The 16,891-nt window shown below is 41.4% G+C and overlaps 1 protein-coding gene across 1 annotated transcript; it reads right to left on the bottom strand.

Moving 5' to 3' along the window:
- Positions 1–10,563: 10,563 nt before the first annotated feature.
- Positions 10,564–11,706, bottom strand: LOC117129306. Its single transcript, XM_033282874.1, has one exon. The coding sequence runs from the start codon at positions 11,704–11,706 to the stop codon at positions 10,564–10,566; it is 1,143 nt and encodes a 380-aa protein (XP_033138765.1).
- Positions 11,707–16,891: the final 5,185 nt, after the last annotated feature.

The following is a 16,891-nucleotide window of genomic DNA, read 5'->3' as shown; positions in this document are numbered from 1 at the left end:
GAGATCGGAAGATCCGGGAGTCTTGTCATTCGTCGACGTGGTCTTTCGTTTGAGGAGTATACGCAAGTCCAACGGGTCGAGGGCTTCCTCGAGATCGCTCTCTTCGTCTGATAAGGACTCCGGTTGGGCGCGAATAACTTCAATCCTTTGTCTGGCTGCTGGCGGATCTTCGTCAGCTGAGGCGTCACCATCGTCGTCTTGATGTGGGATTTGCTCGGCGACCTTTGGCTTTTGGTCGTCTTGACGCGGTTTTGCTTGATTTTTTCGCTGATTTTTCCTGTCCTTGTTTCTACTCCAACTGTTCTCGCTTTTTGGCTTCGGAGGAGGAATCTTAATATCACCGCTTTCGAGTGAGGAGAGGAATTGCGCAAAAAGTGTTTTGCACTCTGAAGTGTCGTGACCTTTTACACCGTGGAGTTTGCACGATTTAGTAAGCCCTGGTGGGGTCCGGGAAGATCCCGCTGCCGAATCGACCTGGGCGACCGTGGCTGGCGCTGTTGCTCGGGGGGACTCGCTTGGAGGATCGGTTTCCCGATGAAAGGTGTTCCACTTCTTCCCGTTTTCGTCGACGACGTAAAGGAGACCGTTCTTACGGTTGTTTTTATCACTTGGAGCATGTTGACGAGGTTCGACGTGAGCTGTGGCAGCGTTTTTAGGCGCTGATTGCTTCGCCGAGTTGTGCTTGCTCAAGATGGCTTTAGTGTCTTCTTCCATACGAATGAAGTTGTGAGAACGAGCAACGGCATCTTGCAACGTCGTGGCGGTGCATCGATAGAGATCTTCTCGGAACTTACATTCCACGAGGAGATTGTTCCTCAAAGCATCGACGGCGATATGGTCTGGGATATTGATTCTTGACACGACCGACTTAAAACGTTCCATGTAATCACGAAGATTCTGGTCCTTCGTTTGCTTGAGGTTCCAGAGAGTCGAAGCCGTTGCTTCACGCTTGGTGAACATGATGTAAGTCTTGAGAAAAGCCGAGGAAAGCTCTTTGAAGCTTCTAATTGAATTCTCTTCGAGTCCCGAGAACTAGGTTAAGGCTTGCTCGTTGAGTGTTTCAATGAAAAGTTGTCAGTATCCCGCGTCTCTTTCATCGGGGGCAAGTCTGGCTCTCGCTACCGCAATATTAAAAGCTGTCAAATGCTCGACGGGATCTCCTCCTGGTTTGTATTCCGGGAGACGCAACTTGTCCATCTTTCGGAGTTTAACCTCCGTCAGTTCCTCGGTGAAAGGAGTACGCGATGTTGATGCGATGACACTGTCAATCTCGGGTACTGCGCTCGTTGCTTGGTGGATCCTCGAACTCATTTGTTGGAAATTTAGTTTAAGCTCAGCGATTTCTCGGACAGTCGATGGATCTGACGCCGTAGGGAGAGCATCGGCGGCTAGGGTTTCCGCGAGTTGAAGAGTAGGATCGACTGGGTTCGCCGTTCGTCCTTCTGCCGGAGTAGGAGGGTTTGTATTGAAGAGGTAACGACGGAGCGGTTGTGAGTTGCCGGTGGAGGTGCTAAGAGCAGCGACAATGGCGGCGAGCTGATCATTCGTCGTCTTCTGAACTTCTTCTTGATGAGCAAGTCGGGCTATGACTGAACTCATGAACTCCGACGAGAGGAGGGGAGGAGGCGGAGGAGGCGTGAGCGCCGGCTCCTCTCCTGAGGTATCTGGGTTCGTACCTCCGGTGGTCATATCGGTCTAGAAACGCTGGGTCTGTTCTGCCCCATGGTGGGCGCCAATTGTTTAGGGTGAGTTTGGTCTCGGGTGAAGTAAACAATACTAGAAATGGGTCGAACAGAGGCGTTTATTAGATTTCGAGATGATGTTACAAAGGTGGAGAAAGTAAAAGCAAGCCGGAGCTCGTGAGAGCTTAAACCGGAAAAGTACAAATAGCAGAGAGATGATTGTACGGATGATAAACCCTAATCTCGCCGCTAAGTTTGTGTAGCTAAGTGTCGATGCCTTTCTCCTTTGCTTTCCTCTCCTTTTATACTCTGTTCGATTACCTTAACCTAATCTCCTTTTACTGATTGGGCTTCGTCGGCCCTTCGGGCCTGACTATGAGATGCTCGCTCTGAGCCGCTTAGTCGATTAGTCCCGCTTCGCTTGCTCTCTGCTTCGACTAACGGCGTTCCCTGGTTAAGTTGAAGCCTCGAGAATCGGCTTCTGCGCCGACGTCGACTCGGTTTGCTGGACTGGGCCCTTTGTTCGATGGGCTTTGTGGATGGGTTAAATCCATCCCCAACAATGATATACATTGAATACTTATTCATACAAGAATAAAAAACTGAAATGTCTTTCCTAGCGGTTAGTTTAACTTCTCTATACCAGCAGGCCCGTGTTCGATCGTCGAAATATGCAGTTTTGATGATTTTTTTATCATTTTCTGAAGAAGGGTAAAACTGTAATTTCTCAGTCACCTTCTTCCTCAACCTACTTTTTACAGACGTGAGATGTTGCGGCCGTTTTCACTGTTCTTGACTGTAAATCATCATTTTTTGGTCGATTTTCTTCGATTCAACCTATTTTCTTTATTACTACCATCATAGTATGATAGATCTATGGTTTACTTACCGATTTCGATTCAAAATGACCAGAATATACATGTTTTTTTTGTTTGAACCGCGTTTTTCACCGATTATGGTATAATCGCGGCGGTGGAGCTCCGCCGAGCATATAACCGGCGTGTAATCGGCCGCTCCGGTCGCGTTTTCGAACATGGGTTTTAGTTGTGTATCTGTGGCGCTTATATCTTCAGTTTTCATTTTCCACTCTATCAGCTTAGGAGTCTTGTTTTTGACACTTCGGTTGTCTCTCTCCGGTTTCCTGTCGCTCCATCTTTTCATCGATGGTCTCCTTCTCAGTGGTAGAAGTGGTTTTACACGACGAGGTTTTATCCTTTTGTATTGGTTCCGGTGTCGGTAAGTGGTTCTATTCATCGCCACCGGTTTTGATGTTGTTATTATTGATGCAGTCACGGTATGTGTTGATTAGGTTGGTTTAGTTGGCCCTCTTTTGAAGTCGTTTTCCAAATTTTGATGCTAGCTTCCGGCTTTAATGAATACTTCTGATGGTTCTTTTTCGACGCTTTGCTTCACTGGTAGATGTGTTAATGCCCCACTATTGAAATGTGCTATTTTGTAAAGTTTATTTCTTTTAAGTCAAAGGTCTAGTTTGTGGTTTCAATGTTTCCGGAATGTTTGGCTTATGGCTCCGATTTCTATCCGACATAGGTTTTCTTAAGGGCTTTTATTAGCTTTGTTTGATGATTAATCCATCCTTTTTTTTTTTTTTGGTAAAATGTTAAATTTTATACCAATTTTAAAATTTTTGACAGAAATTACAGAGGAAACAAAGAGAACAGAGTAACCAAAATCTAAAAACTAGGACTAAGTAACAACAGAAACCAAAAGATGGACATAATCGACAAGAACACATGTAAGCAGCCTAGAAGATTCAACATGTAGAAACACCGATTCCAAACTTAAAAGCTTGGACATTTGTGTTGTTGCCACAGATCTAAAGATCTAGAGTCCTCATCGTCGTTGCCACGAGCACCACCACCCAAGGCTGCCCTCAAAACCTCGAACACGGGTAGAGCCTACAGCTTCTCCGAAGACTAACACAAAAACGAAAAAACTTCAAACGAACAAGTTACAACCGGCGGCACGGGAGCTTCTACGGGCAGTCAGAGAAGCCGCCTCCGACCACATCCTCAAGCTATAGTAGCCTCGAGAATCATCTCCCACGGATGCAACAAAGTCGCCAAAGCCAAATCGCCGCCTCTATTCCACACTGTCACCACCATCGCTTCAATGGAACAAATCAAAGCTGAAGATGAACCACTTCTGAACCTGTGAAACCAAGCCAAAAACACATACAACGCAAGAAACGGAAGGAGCCACACCGGAACTTAAAGATCTGAGAAATCTCTGAGAGTAAACACCAAAGGCGGATCTCTGAAATCCACCTCCGTTGAAGCACCACCACCAGTCGTCACCGGAGAGAGCTCTCGCAGAGGAGCCCAAACTCAACACTTCCGTCCTAACCGCACCATGAAGGAGAGCAACACGCATCAGAGACAGATGCCACCTAACCGAGGTGAAACCGGAAGCCCTTTCCACCGCATCTGACTGGTAGTGAGAGCAGTCCTCAAACCCTCAACAACCGAGAAAGAGCAGAGAGAGCAAGCGACGTCACCATCTCATCCCGCAAGAGGACAAGAGATGAGACCAGCAGAGGAAGCAAAACCACCGGAGAGACGACGCCACACGTTCACACCGGCTAGATCTGCTGCAACCACCACCGGGAAGTCTGACTCAAGTCCGAGATCTCTCATCTTCTCTACTAAAACTGAACAAGTAGAGAAGAAAGCCGATGAAAGAAATAAAGGAGAGGAAGCCTCTCCGGACGGAGGCACGGAGGCCAACCGCCGGAGAAACAGAACTTCAAAAAGCTTGAAACTTTTGTGGCGGCGGCTGGTTGGGAGAGAAAAAAAATAGGGCGATCTCTTTTTGATTAATCCATCCTTGTATAGGATGTCATGATGGTGTGTAATGAACTCATGATATTTTGATGTTTAATATTAATCTTTAGATGACAAAATAATAAGAAAAATTTATGTTCTCTCAACTTCAAAAGTATATCCTGTTTTTATGGCCACAGATATACTAATTAAGTAAAACACTCAAATAAATTATGGTAAAGACTAAGAATTGATATTCATTTAATTGATTATATATCATTGACACCCAGCGCCAAATACGGCTGGAAACGACCCACCCGCATAATACATATTATCCTTGATGGAGAGAATGTTCAAGTGTGATTAAAAGATCAACCAATAGAGAGGTTTCTTTTTGCCACGTCAGGTCAGAAGTTGAAACTCGAAAAGATTGAATACATTGTTTTTTCGTTCCCGTCAAATCTCAGAAAAATAGATTCACATTCCTTTCTACATCCACGACTATCTATTTTTCATCTTCTAATCTTCCTCTTCCCTATTATCACCAAAAAGACTAAGGTTAGCCGTTGAGAAGCTCCTTGTAACGACTATCATCCTCTACATTTATCCATCAAAACGATTACTTAACACTTGAATAAATACAACTCTTCATATTCTGTCTGGCCCACCATATATAACATCCTCACCGCTTTCACTGCTCGCTTTGATATTAGTCCATCCACCATCAAAACAAATCCCGCCGCTTGGCTTCAACAACATTCACCCGTACCCTTTTGATTGATGAACATGTACGCCCAAAGCTTTATATTTCCATGTTTTAGTTTGTCAATTCATGTATACTCACTAATCCAAACACCATACAGGGTCAGTGTCATACAGAAGTTTAGAAGCTTCCCATCAGCTGAAGCCACAAAACGAAGATAACGATGATGGTGGTGATTGTGATGAGGATGGAGAAGCTGAGTATCATGTGGTGGATAGGATGCAGCTCTGGTGATTTGTTCATCTTCTTTCCCGTGAAGATCAGAGTAAAATGTTTCTTCAGTGTCAGAGGTCAGGGGGTGAAAAAACAAGACATGATTTGGATCTTGGTTTGTTGCTATGTATTAATAAACAGTATTGATTACACTATTAATATATGGGTTTTTAGTCTGCAATTAATTATGCTCCAGATTTAAGTTCAAATCAACACAATAATGAAGCAAGGTTCTCTCCAGAGACTGTCTCTGACACATCAGCTTTTTAGATTCATATTAGAGTGACATGTCATTAACTGAAAAAAATTGAATGATCAATGAAAACATATGTTTCTCCACGTCATTATACACCCAAGCTTTATGATTTTCCAACTGCATAAGTCACTCATTTTCCTCATGTCGTTGTGTTTCATAGCTTCGTTCATATCACAACCGCAAAAACATACAGCAACTGTTAGGTTTCGACAAGACACAGAAGATGTTATCGCCGGTAAACCGGACTGATGTAAACGATATAATAAAAGCGAAGTTAAGGAAATAGACGAATATATAAACGAATACGAGAACGATAAGAAACCGTATTCGCAACGAGACATGGAGGCGAGATATGATCTCTTTCCTTAACTCAAAATATTCGCTCCGTTAGTGAGACGGGACTGTACGAATATAGAGTCCCAGGATACAACCATGGCAGACGACTCACGCCTCACCCGTGATCGCCCTATCGAACAAAAATTCTACGAAACACTCTCGCAATAATAGACTTACGCAGAGGGAATTTTGCTGTTGGATTTCGATTTAGAAAAGGTTGAAGAAAATGAGAAGAGGAGAGTCCGTATTTAAAGAGAAGACTAGGAGCGGGTTTTCGAAACTGTTGCGAACGTTTTTCCGAAAATCTCGCAAAGATCTCGGAGTGGAACGTTGAGCAGCTTTCTCCGCAAGTTTCTCTCTTGTTGACTCGTTCTGATCCATTTCGAACAGATAAACTTCGTGTTGTTTTTAAACGAACTACATGTCGTTTATACACAAATGTCATGCTGTTTTTTAGAAATAAAATGGCAAAGCGTTGAGCTTAACTTGGTCCAAAAAGAATAATTCTTATCGGGCCAAAGGCCCTCCACCCAAGCCCAAGCCCAAGCCCAAGCCCACGCCCACGCCCACGCCGAGCCGAGCCGAGCCGAGCCGGCCGGACGGCGGCGGCGGCGCGCGCGTGGGGAGCTCTCTCTTCCTCTGAGCCGTTTAATCCAAGGAGAGTGTGATACCATATATATACATCACAACTTCTCAAGTTTTAAACGATGTGGGACTTTCTTCTTTCCTTTCATTAATGCCAACATGGCTTTTTTCAAAGAGCTCGTAAGCCCATTTCCTTTTCACATTTGCCTTTCATTATTTGAGCTAATAAGCTTAATAATTAGGCCCAACAATCCCCCACATGAATAGAAATGACTCTAAACATATGCAGACTAGATGCAGACTCGATAGACTCTAAAAAACTATACTTATTCTAATCCTGACTAGACTAGACAGACTTATCGAGAGTGTTTGCAAAAAATTCACTGTGTTTGAGTTGGTGGCATTTTTAAGCCTTGAACCACTCATAGTTAATATCTGTCGGGTTTACTTTACCAGAAGGTGAACATGATGTCTTGAACCAACCGGTGTTTTATGTAGACCGAGACAACAGGCATAACGCAGCTTCATTTTCTCGTAGAACTTAGTTCTCTATTGTGTTCATTGTGGCCCTGAACTATTCCTGGTTTTCATGAGTGAACTTAGAGAATATAGCCTTGCATTCATTCTCCTAGAAACGGCCCCATTTCACACTCATTAGGTGATTGACCATGAAAAGTATTGAGTAATACTCCGCTTAGAAGCTATGGAATCATTAAAAGCTTATGCTTATCCTTCACACATTCGTTAGCACTTTTATCATCTTAGGAGCTGGGAAGAGACTACTTTGTCTCAAGTGCTTTGGTTAGATTCTGTTTGATTTTGTTTTCCCTTTGAACCTACGTCTTGGGATCTCCAGTCATGATAGGTAGGGTTGCAGTCAAGCATCCTCATTCGTTATAGGCTTTAAACCCATTCCTTTTGATGATTTAGCAACAACATCTCGTGGCAAACCTTTAGTAAATGGATCCGCTAGGTTGTCAGCCGATTTGATGTAGTCTATTGTGATTACACCAGTTGAGATAAGTTGTCTAATGGTTTTATGTCGTCTTCTGATGTGACGAGATTTACCATTGTAGAGATTATTCTGAGCCCGAGCTATTGCTGATTGACTATCACAATGTATGCGTATAGCTGGCACAGGTTTCTCCCACATAGGGATATCTTCCAAAAAATTTCTAAGCCATTCAGCTTCTTCTGCTGCTTTGTCTAAGGCTATGAACTCAGATTCCATGGTTGATCTGGCTAACACTGTTTGTTTGGTAGATTTCCATGATATTGCTGCTCCTCCTAGTGTAAATACATATCCACTTGTGGATTTTGAGTTTTTAGAATCTGATATCCAGTTAGCATCACTGTATCCTTCTAAAACTGCTGGTTCTTTACCATAGTGAAGCCCAAAATCTTTGGTGTAGCGCAAGTAATTGAGTACCCTCGTTATAGCTTTCCAGTGTGTATGACCTGGATTACTTGTATATCGACTAAGTACGTTTACTGCATGCGCCAGATCTGGTCTAGTACAATTTGTCAAGTACATGAGACTTCCAATTACACGTGCATACTCGTTTTGTGAAACCGCTTCACCTGAATTCTTTGTCAAGTGCATTTGGGGATCTAACGGAGTTTTTGCCGTACTATTAGAGTAATTTTTAAATCTCTCTAATATTGTTTGAGCATAATGAGATTGGGTTAAGATAATTCCGTTTGAATTTCTTTTGACTTTAACCCCGAGAATTACATCTACTAATCCCAAGTCTTTCATCTCAAATGTCCCTTTGAGCATGTTCTTTGTTTGATTGATAATGTCTTTATTGCTTCCAATAATGAGCATATCATCTACATATAGGCATAGTAAAACATACGCATTTTTGGTAGTTTTGTAGTATATGCATTTGTCACATTCATTTATTTTGAAACCATTTGACATCATTGTATTGTCAAATTTTTCGTGCCATTGTTTAGGAGCTTGTTTAAGCCCATAAAGTGACTTTACAAGTCGACATACTTTGTCTTCCTGTCCGGGAATGACAAAACCTTCAGGTTGTTTCATGTAAATTTCCTCTTCTAAATCACCATTTAGAAAAGCAGTTTTTACATCCATTTGATGGATTTCTAAGTCTCTTAAGGCTGCGATTGCTATCATCAGTCTTATTGATGTTATTCTCGTCACTGGAGAATATGTATCAAAATAGTCAAGGCCTTCTTTTTGTCGGAATCCTTGAACTACAAGCCTAGACTTGTATTTTCCACCAGGTTTGCGTGTCATTATCCATTTATTCCCTAATGCTTTGCAGCCAGGTGGTAAATCCGTTATGTAATACGTATAATTTTGCATAATCGAATCTAATTCACTCCTGACAGCTTCGTTCCAAAATGGAGCTTCTGGTGAAGCCATGGCTTCTGCCAAAGTTTTTGGAGCATTTTCTACTAAAAATGCCATTAGGAAATCTTCTCCAAAAGATTTTTCCTTTCGAGCTCTTTTGCTTCTTCGAGGTTCATCTTTTTCTTCATTTTCTGAAATATCATTTATAGAAATCTCGACGTTTGTCTCAGTTTCTGAGTTCTTGTCATTGTCTCTTTCTTCTCGAGTTCGTTTTGAACCTTGTTTTTCCCTATATGGAAAAATATTTTCGAAGAAAGATGCATTTCTTGATTCCATGACTGTATTTTCATGAATATCTGATATTTCAGATTTATGTACCAGAAAACGATAAGCATTACTGTTATGTGCATATCCGATGAAGATGCAATCCACTGTTTTAGGTCCAATAGTGACCTTCTTTGGTGGTGGTACCGCAACTTTTGCCAGGCACCCCCACACTTTGAGGTATTTATACGAAGGTAAATTACCTTTCCATAATTCATATGGAGTTTTGCCAGTTACTTTGTGTGGAATCTTGTTGAGGATATAATTAGTGGTAAGCAACGCTTCCCCCCACATGTTCTGGGGTAACCCAGATTCCTGCAACATAGCATTCATCATCTCTTTTAGAGTTCGATTTTTGCGTTCAGCAACTCCATTAGATTCTGGTGAGTAAGGAGCTGTAGTTTGATGGATTATTCCATGTTCTTTACAGAATGCATTGAACGGACCATCATACTCGCCTCCTCTGTCGCTTCTAACTACTTTAATAGTTGTTTTAAGCTGATTTTCGACCTCGAGTTTAAATTCTTTAAATTTTTCTAAGGTTTCATCTTTGCTATGTAATAAATAAACATAACAATATTTTGTGCAGTCATCTATGAAGGTCACAAAGTACTTTTTACCACCTCTAGTTTGTAAATATTTTAAATCACATAAATCGGTGTGAATTAAATCTAGAGGTTTATTAGTTCTTTCAACACGAGGTGATGGCGTTTTTGTGAGCTTAGCCTGTACGCATACTTCACATTTTTGTTTACTTGTTTTGCATTTAGGAATTAGATTTAAATTCATTAATCTTTGTATAGATTTGTAGTTTACATGGCCTAATCTTTCATGCCATATATTAAAAGACTCAACCAAATAAGCAACTGGCTCATTCTTATTCATTGAAACTTTTGGAGCTACAACTTTTGGAGTGACTGTCATTACATTCAACTTGACAAGTCCACCCTTAACATAACCCCTTCCCAAATACATCCCATTCTTCCTAATCACGAGTTTATCCGCCTCAAAACTTGTGGCGAATCCATTCTTGCTGAGCAAGGTTCCCGAGACCAGATTCTTCCTCATGTCAGGCACATGCTTCACATTTGTCAGAGTGACCTCACGTCCCGATGTCATCTTCAAGATCACATTGCCGCGTCCTTCAATCTTGGAGACTGCAGTATTTCCCATCTTGAGCTTCTCCTCAGTCTTGCTTTTCTGATAGGTGCTGAACATCGCCCTATCGGTGCAAATGTGGGTGGTTGCACCAGTGTCATACCACCATTCCTTGGGGTTGTTGCTTTCAACCATGTTGGCTTCAGTCACCACAGCAACGAGATCCTCCTCAGTGAGATTTGCCTGATCTTTCTCATCCTTGATCTTTTTCGACACTCAACAGTCTTATGCCCCACTTTGTGGCAGTAGTGACATTTCCCCTTGAACTTCTCCACATTCGCATTGATCTCAATACCTTTGTTCTTGAAGTTTTTTCCAGAAGCCTTCAAGGCTGCAGCAGTTTTGGAAGGCTTGGCAGGAGAATAGGCGTGTGCCTTTCCTTTTCCTTTGTGCTCAGCCATGTTGACACTGTGCTCCTTTGTACCGACCTTTGCAGCAGTTCGGTTTCTGGATTCCATCTGAAGCCTCGTGATGAGCTCCTCGAGCCCCATCTTCTTCTTCTTGTGCTTCAAGTAGTTCTTGAAATCCGCATAGCTTGGAGGAAGCTTTTCAATGAAGCTGAGAGTTGTGAATGTCTCGCAGATGGACATTCCTTCAGCAGCGATTTCATGGCAAATGAGCTGAAGCGCTTCCACCTGATCCATGATGGGTTTTGAATCCACCATTTTGAAGTCGTGGAATTTTGAGACCACATACTTCTGGCAGCCAGCGTCCTCACCTCTGTACTTCTTGTCTAGTGATCTCCATAGCTCTTTCGCCGTGGGAATCTCACAGTAGACACGGTACAATGGGTCAATGAGGCGACCCAAAATGTAGCCTTTGCAGATGAAGTCGGAATGCACCCATATGTCAACAGTTGCGAGGCTGTGAACATCATCAATCCCGTAGGGCATAAGGGGCTTGTCCTCCTGGAGGAACTTCTCCAGCTTCATCGTTGCCAGGAAGAACAACATCTTCTTCTGCCACGTTTTGAAACCTTTGCCATCAAACTGGTTTGGCATCAGTCCTTGAGTGAACACACTAGGGACAGTCGGAGGAGTTTGAACTGCCACCGGACCACTTGCAGTTGCTGAAATGGAACCCGTCTGATAAAGACCAGCACCGAATAGGGTACGGCGAGTGGTTTCATCAGCAGCATTCCCCGCAGGGAGGAAAGTGCTCGTTGTTGCTGCAGTGGTTGACGCTGTGATGTTTCCAGCGGTTGTCACGCCAGTTGCTGCAGCGTTGAGTGGAGTCTGAATGACATCCGAGGTGTCCATGGGAGTGGGAGTGTCATTATCGTTTGTCATTTTCCTGTAGAGAAAACATGAAAACGGATTAGTACTCCATTCAATATTTAACATATTATTTTAAATAAAATAATAGTCTAAAATCGATGTTCATTTTTGGTGTTTGAACCAAATCATATCGATATAAGTCTTGAAAAAACGTTTTGCAAACTCCCTTAAAAGCGTTCGCAGAAATCATTTTTATAGACTTAGAATGTTTCACAAACTCGCTTAAGAAAGCGGTCTTGAAACGATTCATTTTATAATGAAATAAAACAGAAACGTTTCGCGGAAGTGCTATAAAGCAAATCGCAAACACGTTTTCAGAATAACACAGAAACGTTTCGCGGATAAGCGTATAGCAAATCGCAAACATCGTTATGAGATTAATAATAAAACGTTTCGCGGAAGTGCTAGAAAGCAAATCGCAAACACGGTTCCAAAACCCGTTTATATAAATCGTTTTTCAACCCGATTCGAGCTTTAGAAATAAAGCGATTTCGAGTTAAGATTGTTATCGCCGGTAAACCGGACTGATGTAAACGATATAATAAAAGCGAAGTTAAGGAAATAGACGAATATATAAACGAATACGAGAACGATAAGAAACCGTATTCGCAACGAGACATGGAGGCGAGATATGATCTCTTTCCTTAACTCAAAATATTCGCTCCGTTAGTGAGACGGGACTGTACGAATATAGAGTCCCAGGATACAACCATGGCAGACGACTCACGCCTCACCCGTGATCGCCCTATCGAACAAAAATTCTACGAAACACTCTCGCAATAATAGACTTACGCAGAGGGAATTTTGCTGTTGGATTTCGATTTAGAAAAGGTTGAAGAAAATGAGAAGAGGAGAGTCCGTATTTAAAGAGAAGACTAGGAGCGGGTTTTCGAAACTGTTGCGAACGTTTTTCCGAAAATCTCGCAAAGATCTCGGAGTGGAACGTTGAGCAGCTTTCTCCGCAAGTTTCTCTCTTGTTGACTCGTTCTGATCCATTTCGAACAGATAAACTTCGTGTTGTTTTTAAACGAACTACATGTCGTTTATACACAAATGTCATGCTGTTTTTTAGAAATAAAATGGCAAAGCGTTGAGCTTAACTTGGTCCAAAAAGAATAATTCTTATCGGGCCAAAGGCCCTCCACCCAAGCCCAAGCCCAAGCCCAAGCCCACGCCCACGCCCACGCCGAGCCGAGCCGAGCCGAGCCGGCCGGACGGCGGCGGCGGCGCGCGCGTGGGGAGCTCTCTCTTCCTCTGAGCCGTTTAATCCAAGGAGAGTGTGATACCATATATATACATCACAACTTCTCAAGTTTTAAACGATGTGGGACTTTCTTCTTTCCTTTCATTAATGCCAACATGGCTTTTTTCAAAGAGCTCGTAAGCCCATTTCCTTTTCACATTTGCCTTTCATTATTTGAGCTAATAAGCTTAATAATTAGGCCCAACAATCCCCCACATGAATAGAAATGACTCTAAACATATGCAGACTAGATGCAGACTCGATAGACTCTAAAAAACTATACTTATTCTAATCCTGACTAGACTAGACAGACTTATCGAGAGTGTTTGCAAAAAATTCACTGTGTTTGAGTTGGTGGCATTTTTAAGCCTTGAACCACTCATAGTTAATATCTGTCGGGTTTACTTTACCAGAAGGTGAACATGATGTCTTGAACCAACCGGTGTTTTATGTAGACCGAGACAACAGGCATAACGCAGCTTCATTTTCTCGTAGAACTTAGTTCTCTATTGTGTTCATTGTGGCCCTGAACTATTCCTGGTTTTCATGAGTGAACTTAGAGAATATAGCCTTGCATTCATTCTCCTAGAAACGGCCCCATTTCACACTCATTAGGTGATTGACCATGAAAAGTATTGAGTAATACTCCGCTTAGAAGCTATGGAATCATTAAAAGCTTATGCTTATCCTTCACACATTCGTTAGCACTTTTATCATCTTAGGAGCTGGGAAGAGACTACTTTGTCTCAAGTGCTTTGGTAAGATTCTGTTTGATTTTGTTTTCCCTTTGAACCAAAGGCCCTCCACCCAAGCCCAAGCCCAAGCCCAAGCCCAAGCCGAGCCGAGCCGGCCGGACGGCGGCGGCGGCGCGCGCGTGGGGAGCTCTCTCTTCCTCTGAGCCGTTTAATCCAAGGAGAGTGTGATACCATATATATACATCACAACTTCTCAAGTTTTAAACGATGTGGGACTTTCTTCTTTCCTTTCATTAATGCCAACATGGCTTTTTTCAAAGAGCTCGTAAGCCCATTTCCTTTTCACATTTGCCTTTCATTATTTGAGCTAATAAGCTTAATAATTAGGCCCAACAGAAGAACCGTCATTGTAGTGAATGCAGATCAACTACAGCAGAGACTCGAATTGCGGTATAGGTTTTTCATTCTCAAAGAGTTTTGAAAAGAAATTAATCCACAGGAGAAGATCAAGATAGAGAAGAAGCCAAGCAGCTGTCCATGGAGCATGGGAGTGAAGAGCTCTATACGTGAAGAGATTGATAGTGATACGTCTTCTAAAGAAGGTATTGATGTTAGACTCAAGTGGATTGGTTAGTTCCATCGAAAGAAGAATCTGTGTATGTTTAATTTCTTCTTATCTAGATTTCAGTTTAAAGGTTTCTTCTTGACTCTTCGTTAGTTTTTTGCAGGTGGTAAGTTTATGATGAGATTATATAATGGTGTAACCACAAGTGCACATACTCGGTACTTAGCGAATGTGATTAAAGAGTATGGTGAAGATGGATGTGACAACAATACAGACTGGCGGATCTGTTGTTCTGTGCTGCCTAATGTGCCTGAGATCTTGAAAGGTCTTGCTGTGCTTGTGCGGTTCATTGTGATGTAAAATTGAGCCAGAAAGTAACAAAATTTCTTGTAGAAACATCTCTTGGCATTGGTGCATACGAAGCAGGGGCGGAACCAGAATTGTTTTGAACATGGGGCATACAAACATTTTGAATAACATGGGGCATATAAAGATGTTTAAGCAAATTTTAACATTAACTATTAATGAAAATTGACAAATCAGGGTGGGGCACAGGCCACACCTCCTCTTGCTTTGGGTCCGCCCCTGATACGAAGTACTACAGTCTAATACATATGCAGCTGCTTGTGACTTCACTTATTGAATTTCTAGTGTATTAAGAGAGATCTGATGAGTTGATCAAAAAAAAAAAAGAGAGATCGAATGAGAAATGAATCCAAAATCTTAATGTATCTGAGGCTTTGAACTGATAGCAAAACCCCAGTTAGTATAAAACCAAGCTCTTATCCACAAACATGCTTATGTCAAAAAGCTTTATTTCATCCTCTGCAAAGGCCAAGTGTCTCAAAGAGAGAGAGTCTACAAAATAAGGTAGAGTGGTAGACACAAGCAACGTCGATTTTGTACATCATAATCATTATTGCTGATTTGATCTTACCCACGTTTTGGCACATCTTACTCAATTATTCTTGTAAATGTAAAAATATCTGAAACTAAACTACTTTTTCGTTACTTTGCAGGTGCTAAAGACGGATCAAAGATGTGAAAATGAAATTCAATGTTGATGACAGTTATTAGATGCTATTTTGACGGGGATCAAGAACTGATTTTGCTTCTGTTATGTTTTTTCTCTGAGAGTTGAAAAGCATCGACATTAAAAACAAGAAAAAAAAAACCTTATGGAATACATGAGTTAAATAGAGAGGGAGTCAAACCAGAAACATATAGAACAGAGGTATCAGTTGTCTTTAAAACATAAAGAAAAAAATGCCACCAAACACAATACCATACAAAAACAAAACTAAACATTACAAACATATTGCATCTTCTCAAAATTAGCACAAATTTATAAAATATATGAAGATGCTCAAAATTTTAAAATTTTGCTCAAAGTTGAAATAGAACACCAACTATTGATATCTAATTATCACAAAAAATTCAAAAAAAGTTTAATAACCTAGAAATTTTAAAATATAAAATAAATGAAAAAAGTTGTAGTACCAATCAAAACATTTCATTGTTTACACATCATTCCAAATTCTACATGTCAACTATCTATTCTCTGAATTCTATTTGTTTCTCACAGATTCTTTCGTTTTGTCATCTTTAAAAAAATCCTTCCATATGTATCCATCTATATTCATGTAACGACGGTCGGTGGCTCAAGACAAGTGGTATAGATAAGTGATCGATTGAAAGTGGAGAAGAAAACGCTTGGTGCGCAAGAAAGAGTGGATGGTGATCTCATTTGCTCGGATCTTGGTGTTGGTGGCTTGTTACGGCACATATCGTAACGGTGCGGATCCTGGTGGATTGTGAGGATTCCAGCGTCGAGTGATGGTGAAGAGCGGCATCTCCAACGTTGATCTCTCCTCCACGTCTTGGTTCCGCTGCATAACAGCAACAAGAGTAAAGATGAGATGACTCTATCACTTTATGGACAACAGTGGTGGTGACGATCGGAGACGAAGAGGAGGATTTCAGGGACGAACCAAGAACAATACAAAGTCTGAAGGAGGAGAAGACGAGAAGATAAGAAAAAGGAGGTGGTGGTGAGATGCATCAGTGTTTACTACACAAAGAAGATGATTGGCTTTAGGTAGATGGAGATATATACACTTATAGAATATATACACGGGTTAGGTTAAAGTTAATAAAAGAATTGAGTTTTGGTTTGATAAAAAAATATAATTAGACAACCAAACAGATTATAGTAAACCAGGTTAGTACAATTTATTACTAAATTGGTGAAATCGAAGACCATATAACATGACACTATTAGGGATCATAAGTAACATTCAAACATGCAGAAGATCACAAATTCACAATCCATAATTCCCTCGGGTGAAGAAGCCACGAACAATCAAACAGATGATGGGATTATTTGATGAGTTGTTAAGTTCAAACTAAGCTGAGATTGCCTCAAGAATAATTCTTTTTGAAACTCAAGAAGAGTCGAGTCGGTCATACTAGCTTTGGTTCTAACTGCTAAGAAGAGTCGATCATACTAGCTCTGGTCTAATTATGATGCAGATGGCCGGTCTCATTCTCAAAGTTGGTAGTCAAGTTCATCAAAATGAAAGAGCAACTACATCATCAAATAAAGAATGCATAAACATTTATGTGACAAATTTTATCAAAAATATCACATAAATATTCTATGTAAAATATTTTTCAAAAGCCAATACTAATATT

This window comes from Brassica rapa, chromosome A10 (assembly GCF_000309985.2).
Source record: "Brassica rapa cultivar Chiifu-401-42 chromosome A10, CAAS_Brap_v3.01, whole genome shotgun sequence".
NCBI classification, from domain to species: domain Eukaryota; kingdom Viridiplantae; phylum Streptophyta; class Magnoliopsida; order Brassicales; family Brassicaceae; genus Brassica; species Brassica rapa.
Note: the sequence above shows the minus strand (reverse complement) of the source record. Positions and strands in the feature narration are given on the sequence as shown.

Coding starts and splice junctions, on each gene's coding strand:
- LOC117129306 (XM_033282874.1), bottom strand. CDS start 11,706: ATGACAAACGATAATGACACTCCCACTCCCATGGACACCTCGGATGTC.